We start from the raw sequence: 14,814 nt of genomic DNA on the forward strand, positions 1-14,814 counted from the left end.
GAGGGGAGAGGAAGATTTGGAGAGCAAATGAGGCCTGGATTAGTGACATGTCCAGAGGGTGGCAATGTCTAATTAGACTCGTGGGTGAGGTATTTAGGGGTGCAGGAGCTCATTTTGGTGTGTTTGCTTTACCACACTCCCACCACGTTCCCATCTCCTTGTGCTGTGTCTTGTTTTCCTTCTCAGCGCTCCCTGATGTGCTACAAATCCATCCTGGTGATGAGGTCCATCCCAGAAATCCTCGAAAGGACCCACGACAATGCCTCCCTGGCCATCTCCCGACACCTCATTGAGGAAAGCACTTCATCCAGCACCAGTGGCTCCTCTTCGGACAATGAGAACTCAAATTTCCCCCAAAAGAGGCACTTTGGCTCCACCCCTGAACTACACTCGCCCATATTTGATGCCCCAAGTCATCCCGAGCCTCTGAAACGTGCAAGTGAACGGGAGCACTCCAAAGCCTCCATCCCTCCAGTAAAACCCATGAGGAGGAAATATGCTTCCACGAAGGCTGAGGTGGGGGACAAATCACCCCCAGAAAGCAAAGAGCTCATGGCGAGTATTTTACAGGAGAAAGAGGAGAGGCTCCAGCCCAGCCTTCAAGTAGAGCTGTCCCAAAGAAGTGGTGCTGCTGAGCCTTCATCCCTGAGAGATTCCACGGAAAGCACATTGCTTCCGCATCAGAAAGAAAAACCAGACACATCTTTATCTGAAAAGGACAGAGTTGAAGAGGCAGGGCATGGGGCAGAAAAGCCATCTGCCTGTGTTCCCAGGCAGAGTGTCATTAAAAGCACCTTCTACAGCCAAGCAACTGAGCTGCCTTCAAGGCCACCTTCCTCACCAGGCAGGGAGTTCAGAAGGCACCTGGACAGAGCCAGAAGGACTTTGAGGAAGGCTGGGTATTCAAAGGTGCCCCTCAGTGGTCTCCGTGAACCCCTCCTTGAGCAGTTTGAACTGGAAGAAGAAGAAGAAGAAGGAGGAGGAGATGATCGCAGGGAAAGCCTGCTGGGATCCTTGACCAAATCCGCGTCGTTTGACACTGCCAGGAAGCCACCACACCCTGCCATTGCTGGTGCCAGCCGCAGCCATTCCCTGGATGACTACAGGCTGAGAGCCTCCAGATCCTTGAGGCAGCAAGATATTTTGGAGGAGGACTGTGATGTATTGTCCCAGGAGAGCTGCCCTGAAGGCAGTGATCACTGCGACACTTCCACAGGGCCTGGCAAGGGATGTTCTGCAGATGCAACAGAGCAAGGGGACATCAGGAGAGCCAGCAAGGACTGCTCAGGAGAGAAGCCCTCTCCCTCCACACATTGTGAGGGGAATGGGTGCCCACCTGCTTTTATACAACAAGTAGAGGGACTTCCAGTGTCACCTCACAGGAGTGAGAATAGGAAACGTTTACTGAGGAAGTCAAAAGCCACTGAGATTGAGGAGGACATTGAATGTTTGGAAAGCAAAAGCCCCATTCCGACTGCCCAGTGCTCAGGTGTAACAGCATCATCAGCTCCAAAACATGAGAGCATGGAGGGCAAATCTGCCTCTGCCCGTGCCTCTGACTCTGCTTTTCAGGAGGGCAAAGAGTCCATTTCAACCCTCACACAGTCGGAGATCACCTCCAAGTCATCTCCTCCGAGTAAGGGAGGGGTGTGTCTGTCCCAGGAGTCTGCTCCCACCGGCACCCACCCAGATCTAACAGGTGGAAGCTTGCTTATCAAAAGGGCAGCCCCAGCCCCACCTTGGAAAGACAAAAGGCAGAAACATTCAGATGAAAAGACTTCTGCTCCTTGTGTTGCTGAATCTGAACCCATGGAGCATGAAAGCTCCGCTGTTCCTACAGAACAAACAGAAACCGATTCACTTCCAGTATTTAAAGACAGAAGTCAAGAAATTCCTGGGAAAAGTGTTCCAGCAGCTACTGTCATGGTGGGCAAACGACCAGGTACAATCACACCTGGTGAAGGTGCTCCTCAGAAGCCGAAGATCCGTAAAGAGGTGAGATCTGCTGTCCTGGAAGATGCAGGAGTGGGTGTTACAGGAATCACTTCACCATCAGCCCACGGTGGTGAAAGCCAAACATACAAGAAGGGTCCTGTTTACTTAGACACAGCATCAGCTGTCCTGAAGGGAGAGCAACTCGCTGTTTCCAAAATCCTACCACCAGGATCAGTGCCAGCTCCGGTCTCAGATGGAGCACAGCAGGCTCGCAGTAAGGAGAAATTTGCTGCTCTGAGGAGTAAAAGCCCAGCTGTCACCGAGATTGTTTCCAGTTTGGCCCATGAAGGAGCTGAACCCCAGGAGGCTCCTGAAGGCCATGGCTCAGAGCCTGCTGCTCTGGAGAGCACACACCCAGCCAGAGCTGTGTCCTCCCAAAGCACTGTCCTCCCTCAGGTCTGGGAGAGTGAAAATCAGGAACATCCAGAGGTGTCACTTCACAGTGAGATGAGATCTGTTGTGACAGCAGGTGGAAGCCGAGCAGCTGGACAGGCTGTGGCTGCTCCTTTCCCCAAGGCTGGACATGGGGTGTTTGAGGAGGACAGGGCTGGGATTTTGGATAGGCTGCAGAGTGGGAGCCCAGGTGCATTAACTGCTTCACAACCAGAAGTTGCTCCAGCTTCAGCCTATGAACTGGAATGTGAGGAATATCCAGAAGTTTATGGTGAGGATGGAGGCATTGCCTTAGAAAGTGGAAGATCCGATGCTGGAAAAGCTGTCCCACCACTGCTCCGCGGGGATCACGGTCAGGAGATGTCACATCACAGATCGTCTTTCTACAGCGATGAGGAGTCTGCTGTGCTGGAGGGCTTAGTGGACGAGATGGTTTCCCTCTCTGAGGAGATGAATGTTTGGGCAGAGTCAGTTTCTGGAGAGAAGGAAAGCAGGAAGCACATTTCTCCTCGCACACATATGTTCTACAAAGGCAGCCAAGCACACATGGACACCTCCTTCCCTTCTGTCCAACAGGGTGGAAGAGGAGAAGTCTCCGAGCAGGATGACCTTGCAGAACCCTACCTTGCCCTGAGTGAGGAGCCAGGAGTCCTGGAAGGGCAGGGAGCACGGATAGTTCCTCATGAATGTGAGCAACTAGAGGACTTGGCATTTGAGACCCCCCCTTCCAGCCGAGAGAGCATTTCCTCAACAGAGAGCTTGGACACTGGAAAAAGACCCATCCATGTGCCAGTGATCAAGGACACTGGCAAACACCCTGAAGTTTCTTTGGTGAAAATCAAAGACCTGGCAGATGAAACACCCAGTCTTGGCAGCGGCCCTCAAAAATTTGACATCTCAGAGGTGGAGCCTGCCTATTTGAATTTCTCGGATTTGTACGACATAGTCTATTTTCCATTTGAGTTTCTGAGCTATAAGAAGCCTTCACCCAAACCAGTTCCTAGACGGTTCATGCTTCTTGAAAGGGCAAGGTCCCCTCCTGCAGGACATCTCCATAAGGATAAAAGACTGTGCATCAGGGAACAGGAAGACAAGAACAGGAAGAACCGCTTGGAAATATCTGAGGATTCAAAGGCAACTAATTTACTAGCCATGGGGAAAGGGGCAGAGAACCACAAAGAAATGTATAGCTCCCAAAAGTACTCCAGTGGAAAGCAGAAAAGCTCCTTCCACACCAAGCCTGGACTCTTTAAGCCATATGCAAGGTCTCACTCAGTGGAGCAGTCGGTGGAGCAGAGTCTGAAGAAGAAAGTAAAAGCTTCTGTTGCCCATATTTCAAGAATCCTAAAAGGAAAGATGTCTCCTGAGCCAGAGGAAGGTAATTATCTCACTCTGTTCCTTCACAGATGTGCTGCTATAACTGGGCTCTGCTAAAGCTGCCTTTTTCTTTTTCCCCAGCATATCTGAAGCTGTGATTAGACTGGGATTGCAAATCTGGCTGTGGCAGGTTCTGAAATCAGCACTCTCCACCATCAGGTCTCTGTTAGTGGCTAGCTTCAGTGCAGAGTCAGCTGGGTTAATCCACTGATGGAAGAGGCTCAAATTCCCTGTTTGAGCTTGCACAGCAGCAGTTCAGGGCTGGGCGATGCTTTCCTTGCTGCAGTTATCATCTGACCATGGCAAAAAAGGTTTAAGTGACTGGGAGAAGCTGAAGTCACCCTGGCTACTGGACATCAGAATCTGTCCTTTCTTTGCTGCCATCCCTGGATATTCCCTGTTCCTCCAGGACAGTGTTCTGTTTGCAGCAGCTGTCACAGCCTTCCCTGTTAATCAAAGGCCCGCTAATAAGGGAACCTGTGATTGTTTATGTGTGAAGGCAGAACTGTCACTGCAAATGGATGCCACGGGGAGAAGGATGGCCTTGAATGACTTCTCATCCTTTCTCATAACAGAGTTTGGTGAGCTGGAAAGTGAGGCAGCAGAAAAGGAGCTGTTGGTAGGGGCCGAAGGATCTCTGAAGAGGAAATCAGCACTGCCTTCATTCAAGCTACCAAGCCTCATCCCAAAGGAGAAAGGTATTGCTGTGGCAGGAGTAGTTGGTTTCTTTTACCTCCAGAGGGTGATTTAGCAAAGCTGAACTTGCTTTTTCCCTGGGAAGTTCCCCCTTGACTCCATCAGGAGCATTTTCCAAGGTCAGGTTACTGCCCCAGCATTCAGCAGAGCCCAGACAAACACTGGGAAGGGCAGGTGTGGGAGGCTGGCAGCCCCTGGCCACTGTGGAAAAGAACCCCAGAGAAACACAGAAGAAAACCTGAGTTCCCCTTTCCCATGGAGATAGGAGCAGATTTGATGCTCTATGGGGTTTTTCTTTCTTCAACATCCACCTTTCATGTCTCCTCTCTTCTTCTGTTGTCTTGATCACAGAATCATTTAGGTTGGCAAAGACCTCTAAGATAGTCATTGAGTCCAACCATTAACCCAGCACTGCCAAGGCCACCACTAAACCATGTCCCCAGGTGCCACACACCTGTTAAATCCCTCCAGGGATGGTAACGCTTTCCTGGGCATTCTCCTCCAATCCTTGACAACACTTTCCATGAAGATATTTTCCCTAATATCCAATCTCAACCTTCCTTGGTGCAACTGGAGGCCGTTTCCTCTGGTCCTATTAGATCCCCTCATCCTTGAAATTCCATAATTTAGTTTTGCCCCCACATTTAGGCTCGGCCAGAGGAACACCCTTGCTGTGACAGGGTCTCTCTCTCCTCTGAGCTGTTCTGCTGCCTTAGCTGTGCCAGTGCTGGGCAGATATTCCCCATGGATTTTCCAAGATCCATCTGGATCTGTCACACTACACCCATGGGTGAACGGGGTTCCTTCACCTGTGTGCTCAGTGCCTGTGGGATTCTCCAAACAGTGGTCAAAGGAATGGCAGACCATGAACCAGAAAAGTTCTTGACCCCATTAAAAATGCTTTCTGATGTCCTGCAGGGATTTGTTTTCCACAAAGCTCTCCTGGCTATTCTGAATCACCGCTTTTCCCCCTCTCTGCAGCCCCATTGTTCGTTGAGGAGCTCATGGACCAGGCTGTGGCCGCTGGACAGTGCGTGACGCTCTCGTGCCGGACGGCAGCTCACTCCTCCCTGCACATCAACTGGTTCAGAGGTGACACTGCCAATCCTCCTGAGAGTCCCTGACCCCCAGGACAGGGCTGCAGGGAGAGCTTTAAACACCTTGGTATCAATTTGCAGGGTACTTATCTCTCCCATCTCCTGCTTTCCAGATGGGATACCTGTCCAGAGCAGCAGCCGGATCCTCATCTCATCCACACTCAAACACTTCCAGCTGTTAACGATCCTCTCTGTTAATGCTGAGGATTTTGGAATTTACACCTGTGTGGCTACAAACTCCCTGGGCTCAGCATCCACCTCTTGTGTCATACGGAAAGCAGGTGAGAGAAGGAGTCGCTACAGAAATAGGTACTTAAGTACTTCTGCCCCAAAATGTGACCTGTGAATACCTTTGAGGTGAGATTTCTGCACATGGGTGCAGAGAAAAATCTCTCCCTGGCTGTGGTCCACAAGGGAGGACCACAATGTGCAGGGTTCATTCCCTCTTCTTCACTCTTTCTCTCCTGGATGAAGAACCACTCCAAGACAAAATCTTAGTGCTGAATTTAAATTAGGGTTGGTTAAATTGCTGTTCCACTAGCTGTGTGTATATATATGTATATATTAAAAATATATACATGTTTTACACATATATACAAATAATATCTGTAGCTGAGACATGCTGGGTGTAGAGTTTTGTATCACTGCAGTGCTGCTGTTAACACTCATGGGGTCTGTGCCTCCTCTCCACAGAGGTTCCCCCCAGCCCTCCACCCCCTGACATCGTTGAGGTCTACAAGGATGGAGTACAGATGGTTTGGAAACCTGTGGAAACCAACATCCCTGTCCATTACACTGTCCAGTGCAAGACTGAAGGTAAAGCACTGTCCTTATGCTTTGCAAGGAGCACTTCGGTTTGTATGATCTCTTCACCAGATGGATATGTTATTATTATTCAGAAACAACCTGATTTAACTCCCTAATTTAGAGTTAGGAATGGAATTCATTCTACACTTCAACAGCCATCATTTAGCCATCTAAAAGCTAGGGGTTGTGCTGGTTAAATCAGCCTGGAATTTGCATAATACCAAGGCTTTGCTAAAGTGTGAATCAAACAAGGCTGTGTGGAAGCTACAAGCAAAAAGTGAGCAGCCACAGGAGAAAATGCCTGCTCTGATATGCAGCTCTGAGTAATCTGACAAAATTAGACACTAATAAGACAACATCATCTCAGGCTTTCTGCACAGTGTTGGAGAAAGATGGTTTATCAAACAGGCGATTTATCCTCTGCTGAACAGCTGTGCTTTCTTTTCCCACTGGCTATGGAGGAAGCTTAGGGCAAAGAGCCAGGACAAGATAACCAAATTTTGGCAAAACTGAATCACCCCTTTGATATTCTCTCTTGAGGCTTGGTCCAGAGGCTGATGAAAGTCAGTGGAGTAGTTAACCATGGAATGGGTTGGGTTGGAAGGGACTTTAAAAATCATCTCATTGCAGCCCTCCTGCCATGGGCAGGGACACCTTCCACTATCCCAGGCTGCTCCAAGCCCATCCAGCCTGGCCTTGGGCACTTCCAGGGATTCAGGAGCAGCCACAGCTGCTCTGGGCACCTTGTGCCAGGGCCCCAACACCCTCTGAATAATAAATTCTTCCTGACATCTAATCTAACCCTTTCCTCTCACAGTTTAAAGCTGTTTCCACTCATCCTGTCGCTATCTGCCCTTGTCAAAAGTGGATGTTTTCCTGTTTAGTTACAAAAGCTTTGTATCAAATTCCCAAGGCTGTTCTGCCTCTCTTGGGATGGCTTTGCTGTTGTTATTATCAGTGTGATGTCTGATAGCAATTCCTGCTGCAGCCACACAAACACAGCCCTTTGGATTCAGCTGCTCCATGTTCCTTCACTTAATTCTCCAAACAAGCAAACACACAAACATTCCTTTCTGCATTAGCATGGGCATGGGCAGCAGCTTTCTGCCTTTTCCCTCTGGAGCTGGTGTGAGTCACTTTTCCTCCAACACCACTTTTTTAATCATTTTTCCTTTTGACACAAATGTAGGAGAGATTTTGGGGAGGACAAAAACACAAGTTCTTCCAATTAGGAAGAAAAATGTGAAACAGCATCTACAATCTTCCACTGTGTTCTGTGTATTTGGCAGGAACATGCAAGGTCCTGCTCTCCTGAGCACATGAGGATTAAGATAATCAGGAATAAATTCCTTGTTTTATCCATTATTTGACAACAGGCTTTTGTACGCTGCTTCTGCAGATCTTTATTTCTAAGCTGTATCTGCTCCTTCTTGCACAAACACAGCCCCCAATTCAACCAGTACCCTGCAAAGTCATTGATACCTTGGGTCTGGGTGGGGAATTGCTGCTTATCCAATGGTTTGAGGCTCTCTGCCAGAGTTTATTTGAATGGATGGATGGGTTTAATCTCAAGCAGTTGTAGAGAGTTGGGTTCAGCCTTGAGCACAGCAGCAAAATATGGGACACCACATCATGTGGAAGGAATGTTGATTAAATGTTTGCTGGTGATTTTCTCCTTCCTAACTTAGTCCCATGAATAATGAGTCCAGAACATACCTACAATTACAGTTCTGTGAGAAATCATAAAATTCATAAAAGCTGAGTAAAACTGCCCATGTTTCCAACACTGGATTTGTTAGGATGGTGTTAGTGGATGGTTCTGTCCAGGAATCCTGCACCTCATGGTCTCAATTGGATTCAAGACACAGCCAACAGGGAAAAAAAAAAATCAGTGATTTATCATTAGTTTGGAGTTCTTGATGTATATTTCCAGTAGAGTTTGGTGGTAAGAATTAGATAAAGAGGAAAAAATACAGGAAGGTTTCACCACTCCTCTGGAATAATATTGGCACAACTTGGAATTATCAGACATAAACCAGCTGATTTTAGAGAAGAATAACACAGGTACAGCCCAAAAGTTGGCCATGGTAAATTGGTTTCTCCATATTCCCAGCACATAAGTAAAGTTAGTAGAAAAAGAAAACTCAAACCACAACAAAACCCCAAATCTCAAAAAACCTCCAACCTGTTGTGACCACCCCAAATGAGTCCTGATCTCTCTTCTCTCTTTCCTTGGTTAAGATGGGGAGTGGACGACTCTCGCTTCTGACATCACCGACTGCTGCTACTACGCCAGAAATCTCCCCCAGGGGTTCATCTACCACTTCAGGACAGCCTGCACCAACAAGGCAGGGATGGGCCCCTACAGCAACCCCTCTACCAAAGTGAAAATCACTGGGAAGGATCAGATGGGTAAGATCAAATGACAAGAAACCATTGGGATTTCCTACATCAAACCCACTGCATCCTTTTAGCTGTGGGCCCAGAAGCCAAGAGCAAGTGAATCAAGGCCAATTCCACTTGGCTCAGGGTGGTTTGGGGCTTTTGCACATAAAATTCTATTATTTTCTAATTATTTTCTGACTCTGGACACAGGGAAATAAGTACAAACATATTAAAAAACCCAATAAGGTAACAGCATCATGTAAATACAAACAATATGTAAATATATATAAAATTAAATAGTAAAACAAAAACCTGGGAACTGTAGATCACCTATTGAAGACACACTCAGTTTTGATTTGAAATCATGAGAAAATTGTACAATAAATGTGTCACTGGAGGCATTTATCTACTGATACAGATTTTGCCCTGGTGAAAACTCTGGACTTTCTTATATTACAGACTAAATGCTAAATTCAGTAGTTAACTTCTCTATTCTGGTGTTTTCCATTGGGAATTATTGTCCTTCAGTGGTGAATGTTCCAGCTGTATTTTGGCTCTAAAGTAAAGAAAGCTCAATTTACTATTTTTTCACCTGTTTGACTACTTTGTACTACTCATATGTTTTTAAAATTAAGAGATCCATAACCCCACAGCAAACATATCTTCATAGCAAAGGAAATGTCCTTTCTGTGAAGAAACAGAAGGATGGTCTAGCTGGAATTTCCTCCCAATGGAGAGGACTGGTCTGTAAAAATCGGTTCACAGAGATATTTTTAACTCACCCCAAGTCCTCTGCTTTCCATTTTCTCAGGATTAGTTATCATGAATGTGTCCAGCATTTCCAAGCAGATGCTTTAAAGGGATGCTATAGTATTTCAGGGAGTGCTTGGACACAACCACACGCCAGAACCAGAGCAACAAGTTCCAGCTGCTGTCCTGAAATGTCCAGCCACAAGAAGTTTCTAATTTCTTGTCAGTGTTCACCACGTCCTGAGGACTTGTTGTGTGAGAAGACAAGAAACAGTGGCTAAGATGTTTGATACCATAGCACAGAACATAGAATCCATCTCGTTCTGTCTGGAGTGGCCACACCAGGGAATTTTTGGGTGGACAGAACAGAATCTGTTGCACTCCAATAGCACTGAGTGCCACAGCTGGAACACAGAGTCGCCGGGAGAAAGCTCTGCTTGTTGTTGCTCATACATAGCAGGGAAGACTCAGAGAGGCTCCAGTTTCCACACAGAGCTGTTTTCCCATGTAACCCCTGTCCCTTTTTCCCTGCAGAGCTTCGTGCTGCCACGCAGGAGTTCCCATCAGCTGCTTCTGAAGACGAGAGTGAAATGATCACACCACCTGAGCCCTTCCCTACCTACCAGACCTACGCCTTCCAAACCGAGATCAAAAGGTAGAGAATCCAACTGAGCTTTCAGGGAAATCCCACATCTGAAGGAGCAGCTCTCCTATGAGGAAAGGCTGAGAAAATTGGGGTTGTTCAGCCTGGAGAAGAGAAGCATTGGGGTGACCTAATTGTACCTTCCAGTACCTGAAAGGAGCCTACAAGAAAGATTGAGAAGGACTTTCTATAACGGGTTGTAGTGACAGGACAAGGGGATAGCTTCAAACTGAAAGAGAGTAGGTTTAGATTAGACACTATGAAAAAATTCTTCCCTGTGAGGGTGGTCCCTGGCACAGGTTGTCCAGAGAAGCTGTGGCTGCCCCATCCCTGGAAGTGTTCAAGGCCAGGTTGTTTTACCACCCTCATTATAAAAAAACCTTCTTCCTCACATTGAGTCTAAATCGACCTTCTTTTAGTTTAAAACCACCACCCCTTGTCCTGTCACAACAGATGTGCTGGGCAGCAGGGCAGCCACTTGATTTATCATGAAGTGAGCCCAGGGCTAACAAAGTTTCCTGTCCTTGCTTCATCAACGTTTGCAGCCACCATTTCAGTCAGGATGCTGGGATTCAACTTTCTCTGCCTAAAAGAGAGACACTGACTTCTGTTGCCAAAAAGGAGTAGTTCTCTTGCTCTCTCTTCTCTCTCCAGAGGAGTTAAGCTCTCACTCCTGTAATTTAAAGTGACTGTACAGTTTAAAGACACAGGAGGATGTGCAAACTGTGACAATAGATGCAGTAACTCCCCACCAGGCACAGATGAAAAACACAGCATGGGATCCTGGTGGTTTTAGAGAACAGAAGAGAAGCCTAATGTGCCTTTGTGTCCCTTTGTACCAGGGGCCGATTCAGCATCGTCCGGCAGTGCCGGGAGAAGGTGAGCGGCAAGACTTTGGCTGCTAAAATCATCCCTTACTGGCAAGAGGACAAGCAGGCTGTGCTGCTGGAGTACCAGGTGCTGAGGAAGCTTCACCACACAAACATAGCCCAGCTGAAGGGCGCCTACGTCAGCCCACGGCACTTGGTGCTGATCCAGGAGATGTGTGTGGGACCAGAGCTGCTCCACTCTTTGGCGTTACGGTAAGAACAAGAGGGAAGGGTTTTCCAGTCAGGGCTGGTGTCGGGAGGAAAACACCTGTTGCTTTGTCCTGACAAACTGGATCATTCCTCTTCATCTGTTCCAATGTGGTATCATTGCACACAGGATTTGTAAAGTGTTTGTTCTGCAACTTCTTGTGAGATAAAAAAATTACTTGAGGTCCCTACAGCAGGAGAACTCAGGGCCACCCAGCTGAGATGCTGAAAGCAGTTTAGAGTGGTTGATACGAAACCCCGTCTCCCAAAAAGTGGACGTTACTGTGGGTCAGGAAGATTCATTTTTTCTCACAACAGCACAGAATGGATCTGCTGAAATCATGTGGTTAAAAGCAAGGGAATGGTGGGCATCAAATCTGCTTTCTCTCTTTCAGCTCTACAACACCCTGAACTTCTTGCACCTGTAAACCTGACTCACAGGATGGACCAGCCTCTCCACATACAGCAGATTTGCTAAAACGGAGTTGTTTCTTCTTGACTCTCAAGGGCCTGATGGGCTCAGACACCCAGGGGAGGGTGATAGTGGGTGTAGAAAGGCATTTTTGGACACGCAGACAGGACACCTCAGTTTTCTATCCCCTTTCTCCCACCAGAACATCGTACTCAGAGGTGGAGGTCCGAGACTACCTGTGGCAGATCCTCAGTGCCACCGAGTACCTCCATGCACACAACATCCTGCACCTGGACCTCAGGTCTGAGAACATGATCATCACTGAGCCCAACCTGCTGAAACTCCTGGATTTTGGGAACGCACAGTTCTACACACCAGACAAATTTATTACCATGGACAAATGCTCGGACTATGTCGAAACCATGGGTGAGTAGAGTTCAGTCACAATGACTTGGGGTTTATCTGCAATCTGTGATAAACAGAAAAACACAAACATTGGTCAAGGCAGCAGTAGGTCCCAGCAAGGAAAGCTTTCCAAGTGCTGCTCTGCAGTGACAGTGTGAGTTTGTGGGAGCAGTGAGTGGTGACAGCTGTCCCACTGCAGACCACAGGGGACAGAGCTCACAGCAAAGCCACCCTGGCTGGCATCCATGTGTCCATTTATCCGGGGATAAAGCACTGCTGCCATCTGCCCAGAGGTCCTCATGGTTTCCCGGCAATTAGCATCCCCATGGGTCTCCCACCCCAATCAGCTCCCTGTCCTGGGAGCCGCCTCTGCTTCCCTCTTGGGAAGGCAGCAAAGCATTAAAGTACCCACTGCTTTTGTGCTGCTCCCAGTGAGTTGGAGAGGATCTTGGCTCACACCAGCTTACTTTTCCAGCTCCAGAACTGCTGACAGAGCAAGGAGCCCTTCCCCAGACTGATATCTGGTCCGTCGGAATCACAGCCTTCATCATGTGAGTCAGTTGATTGTTCCCTGCCCTGTGAGTGGCTTTAAAACCACAATTTCAGAGAGTTAATCTCAGCTGTGCCCCCTCTCCTTGGCAATGACATGGAAAACTGTGAGATGGAGGGGATGGATGGGCAACCTGTGCCAGGGCCTCACTGCCCTCACAGGGAAGAATTTCTTCCCAATATCTAATCCATAGCTCTCCTCTTTTAATTTAAAACTGTTCACCCTTGTCCTGCCACTACAAGCCCTTATCCAAAGTCCCTCTCCAGCTCTCTTGGAGCCCTGTTAGGTGCTGGAAGGGGCTCTAAGGTCTCCCTGAAGCCTTCTCTTCTCCAGCATGAACACTCCCAACTCTCCCAGCCTTTCCTCACAGCAGAGGTGCTCCATCTCTCTGATCACCTTGGTGGCCTCCTTGGGACTCACTCCAACAGCTCCACATCCTCCTTATGCTGGGAGCCCCAGAGCTGGAGGCAGCTTCATGTTATCAATTCTCTTCTTGTGGGGCAGGTTGAGTGCCAACTACCCCGTCAGCTCTGATGCACCCTGTGAATTCCTGAGAACAGCCAGGAAGGGCAAACTGAAGCTGACGCGGTGCTATGCGGGTCTCTCCGGGGGAGCAGTGTCCTTCCTCCAGAGCACTCTGTGTGCAAACCCTTGGTAAGATGCTGTCTGTCCTCCCAGCAGCACAGCTGGTGCAGATCCTGGGTATTGCCCCTTCACTTGCAAGGAGCCTCCTCACCCAGCACGGATCCCTGACTGACCCCTCACCTTTGTCTGTCCTAGGGGAAGGCCGTCAGCCTCCGAGTGCCTTCAGAGCCCATGGCTCCAGGAGACAGGTTTGGACAACAGGCAGCAAGCACTGGTCACCTTCCCCACCATCAAACTGAGGAATTTCCTCATGGAACGGGAAAAGAAGAGGGGACTGCTGTGCTCCAAGTATGGCCTCATGATTGCACAGTGACATGGATGTGGTGACAGATGGGAATTGCCTCCCTGTGCCCTCCTGCACTGAGTGTTTGGTACCAAACCCTCCTGCCAAGCTGCTGTGCAACAGCTGAGCTGGGGGAGCTGCTCTCTGCCCGGCCCCACTGTGTTTTATCTGTGTGTCCTGCCTGCCACGGGCTGCTTCTGTGTATGTGTGACTCGTGGGGGGAACTGGCCCATTGGACAGTGAAGGCAGCAAATCCAACAGTGAACTTGTAACATGCAGATTTTGTACCACTAAGAGACTTTGCCACTTTGAAGCTGAGCTGCTCTTCCCTGGGGAGCAGGGACACATCTACCCAGAGATCCCAGAGATGTGGTGGCAGTATCCCTGGCAAAGGCTGAGCGTTTTAATTCTTTAAAAAAAATCCTCAAATGTCACGTTCCTCTTTGAGCTTCAAACCCTGCCTTCCTCTGCAAAGGATGGTGTTGGCTGTGTTGTTGCTTTGTTCTCATAACCTCAGTGTTCCTTCGAGTTTCTCTGCAGTGATTGATGTATCTGTTGGTTCCCTCAATTTTCCATACAAGCAGCAGTAAGTGGAGGCTTTCTCAGAGCTGTGTCTGGCTGTGTTTAGAGGAAGGAGAACAGAAAAACATTTCCTAATGCATTACAGTTCAGTACTAGAAGTAAGGCTGTTTATCCGGGGGCGTTCTTTCCCAACAAGTTTAACCCATATTGTTCCAAACCTGAAAGGTGGAGCATCGTGACTCCTTCCCTTGCTCAGCATGCAGAGCAGGAATTGTCACTGAGAGCAGAGGAGCTTTCCCTGTGCTGTGGAGAGCAGACACTGACTCAATAGATTGTAAAACTTGAAATGTTGAAGTAAAATTGTCTTCACTGTGTGCTACAGGAGAGAAACCCAAGGGCTTAGGGCCAGACTCTGTGCTCAGTTCTCTGGTGGGACAGACACTGCAATGAGGGCTGCCCCCCAGGAAACCTTTCAAGACTCTGGATTCCATCCAATTTAACTTCTTTTACAAATCCAGTCAGGTTTTTTGTTGGCACAGGCTGGTTCTTTGCTCTTGCTGATGCACTTCGGGATGGAAAGCTCAGTGCCAGTGAAAAACCTATCTAAACACAAAACTTAATTGTAGATTAACTCACTTGGAGCTTTCACACTCTTTCATATATGACTTCTTTTTTTTTTTTGCTTCTCACAACTGCATGCATTTGAGCATGTCTGAGATCTTTTATAGACCCAACATTGTTAGGTTAAATAAACCATTCTGATGAGCAAGTAAAGCCA

At 48.1% G+C, this 14,814-nt stretch overlaps 1 protein-coding gene across 3 annotated transcripts in view; it reads left to right on the forward strand.

Annotated features, from left to right (window-relative positions):
• Window positions 1-14,814, forward strand: part of OBSCN (obscurin, cytoskeletal calmodulin and titin-interacting RhoGEF) — a 171,279-nt gene extending 156,465 nt beyond the window's left edge. For all 3 annotated transcript variants that reach the window (XM_048309941.1, XM_048310008.1, XM_048310079.1), the window contains 12 exons: window positions 187-3,766; window positions 4,341-4,463; window positions 5,443-5,553; window positions 5,672-5,839; window positions 6,252-6,374; window positions 8,607-8,777; window positions 10,035-10,155; window positions 10,986-11,225; window positions 11,834-12,057; window positions 12,512-12,587; window positions 13,091-13,240; window positions 13,367-14,814. In XM_048309941.1, the coding sequence (XP_048165898.1) occupies window positions 187-3,766; window positions 4,341-4,463; window positions 5,443-5,553; window positions 5,672-5,839; window positions 6,252-6,374; window positions 8,607-8,777; window positions 10,035-10,155; window positions 10,986-11,225; window positions 11,834-12,057; window positions 12,512-12,587; window positions 13,091-13,240; window positions 13,367-13,544 (5,265 nt within the window). In that variant the 3' untranslated portion in view covers window positions 13,545-14,814. The remainder of the gene's footprint in view (window positions 1-186; window positions 3,767-4,340; window positions 4,464-5,442; window positions 5,554-5,671; window positions 5,840-6,251; window positions 6,375-8,606; window positions 8,778-10,034; window positions 10,156-10,985; window positions 11,226-11,833; window positions 12,058-12,511; window positions 12,588-13,090; window positions 13,241-13,366) is intronic.

Source organism: Corvus hawaiiensis, chromosome 1 (genome assembly GCF_020740725.1).
Source record: "Corvus hawaiiensis isolate bCorHaw1 chromosome 1, bCorHaw1.pri.cur, whole genome shotgun sequence".
In the NCBI taxonomy this organism is placed as follows: Eukaryota; Metazoa; Chordata; class Aves; order Passeriformes; family Corvidae; genus Corvus; species Corvus hawaiiensis.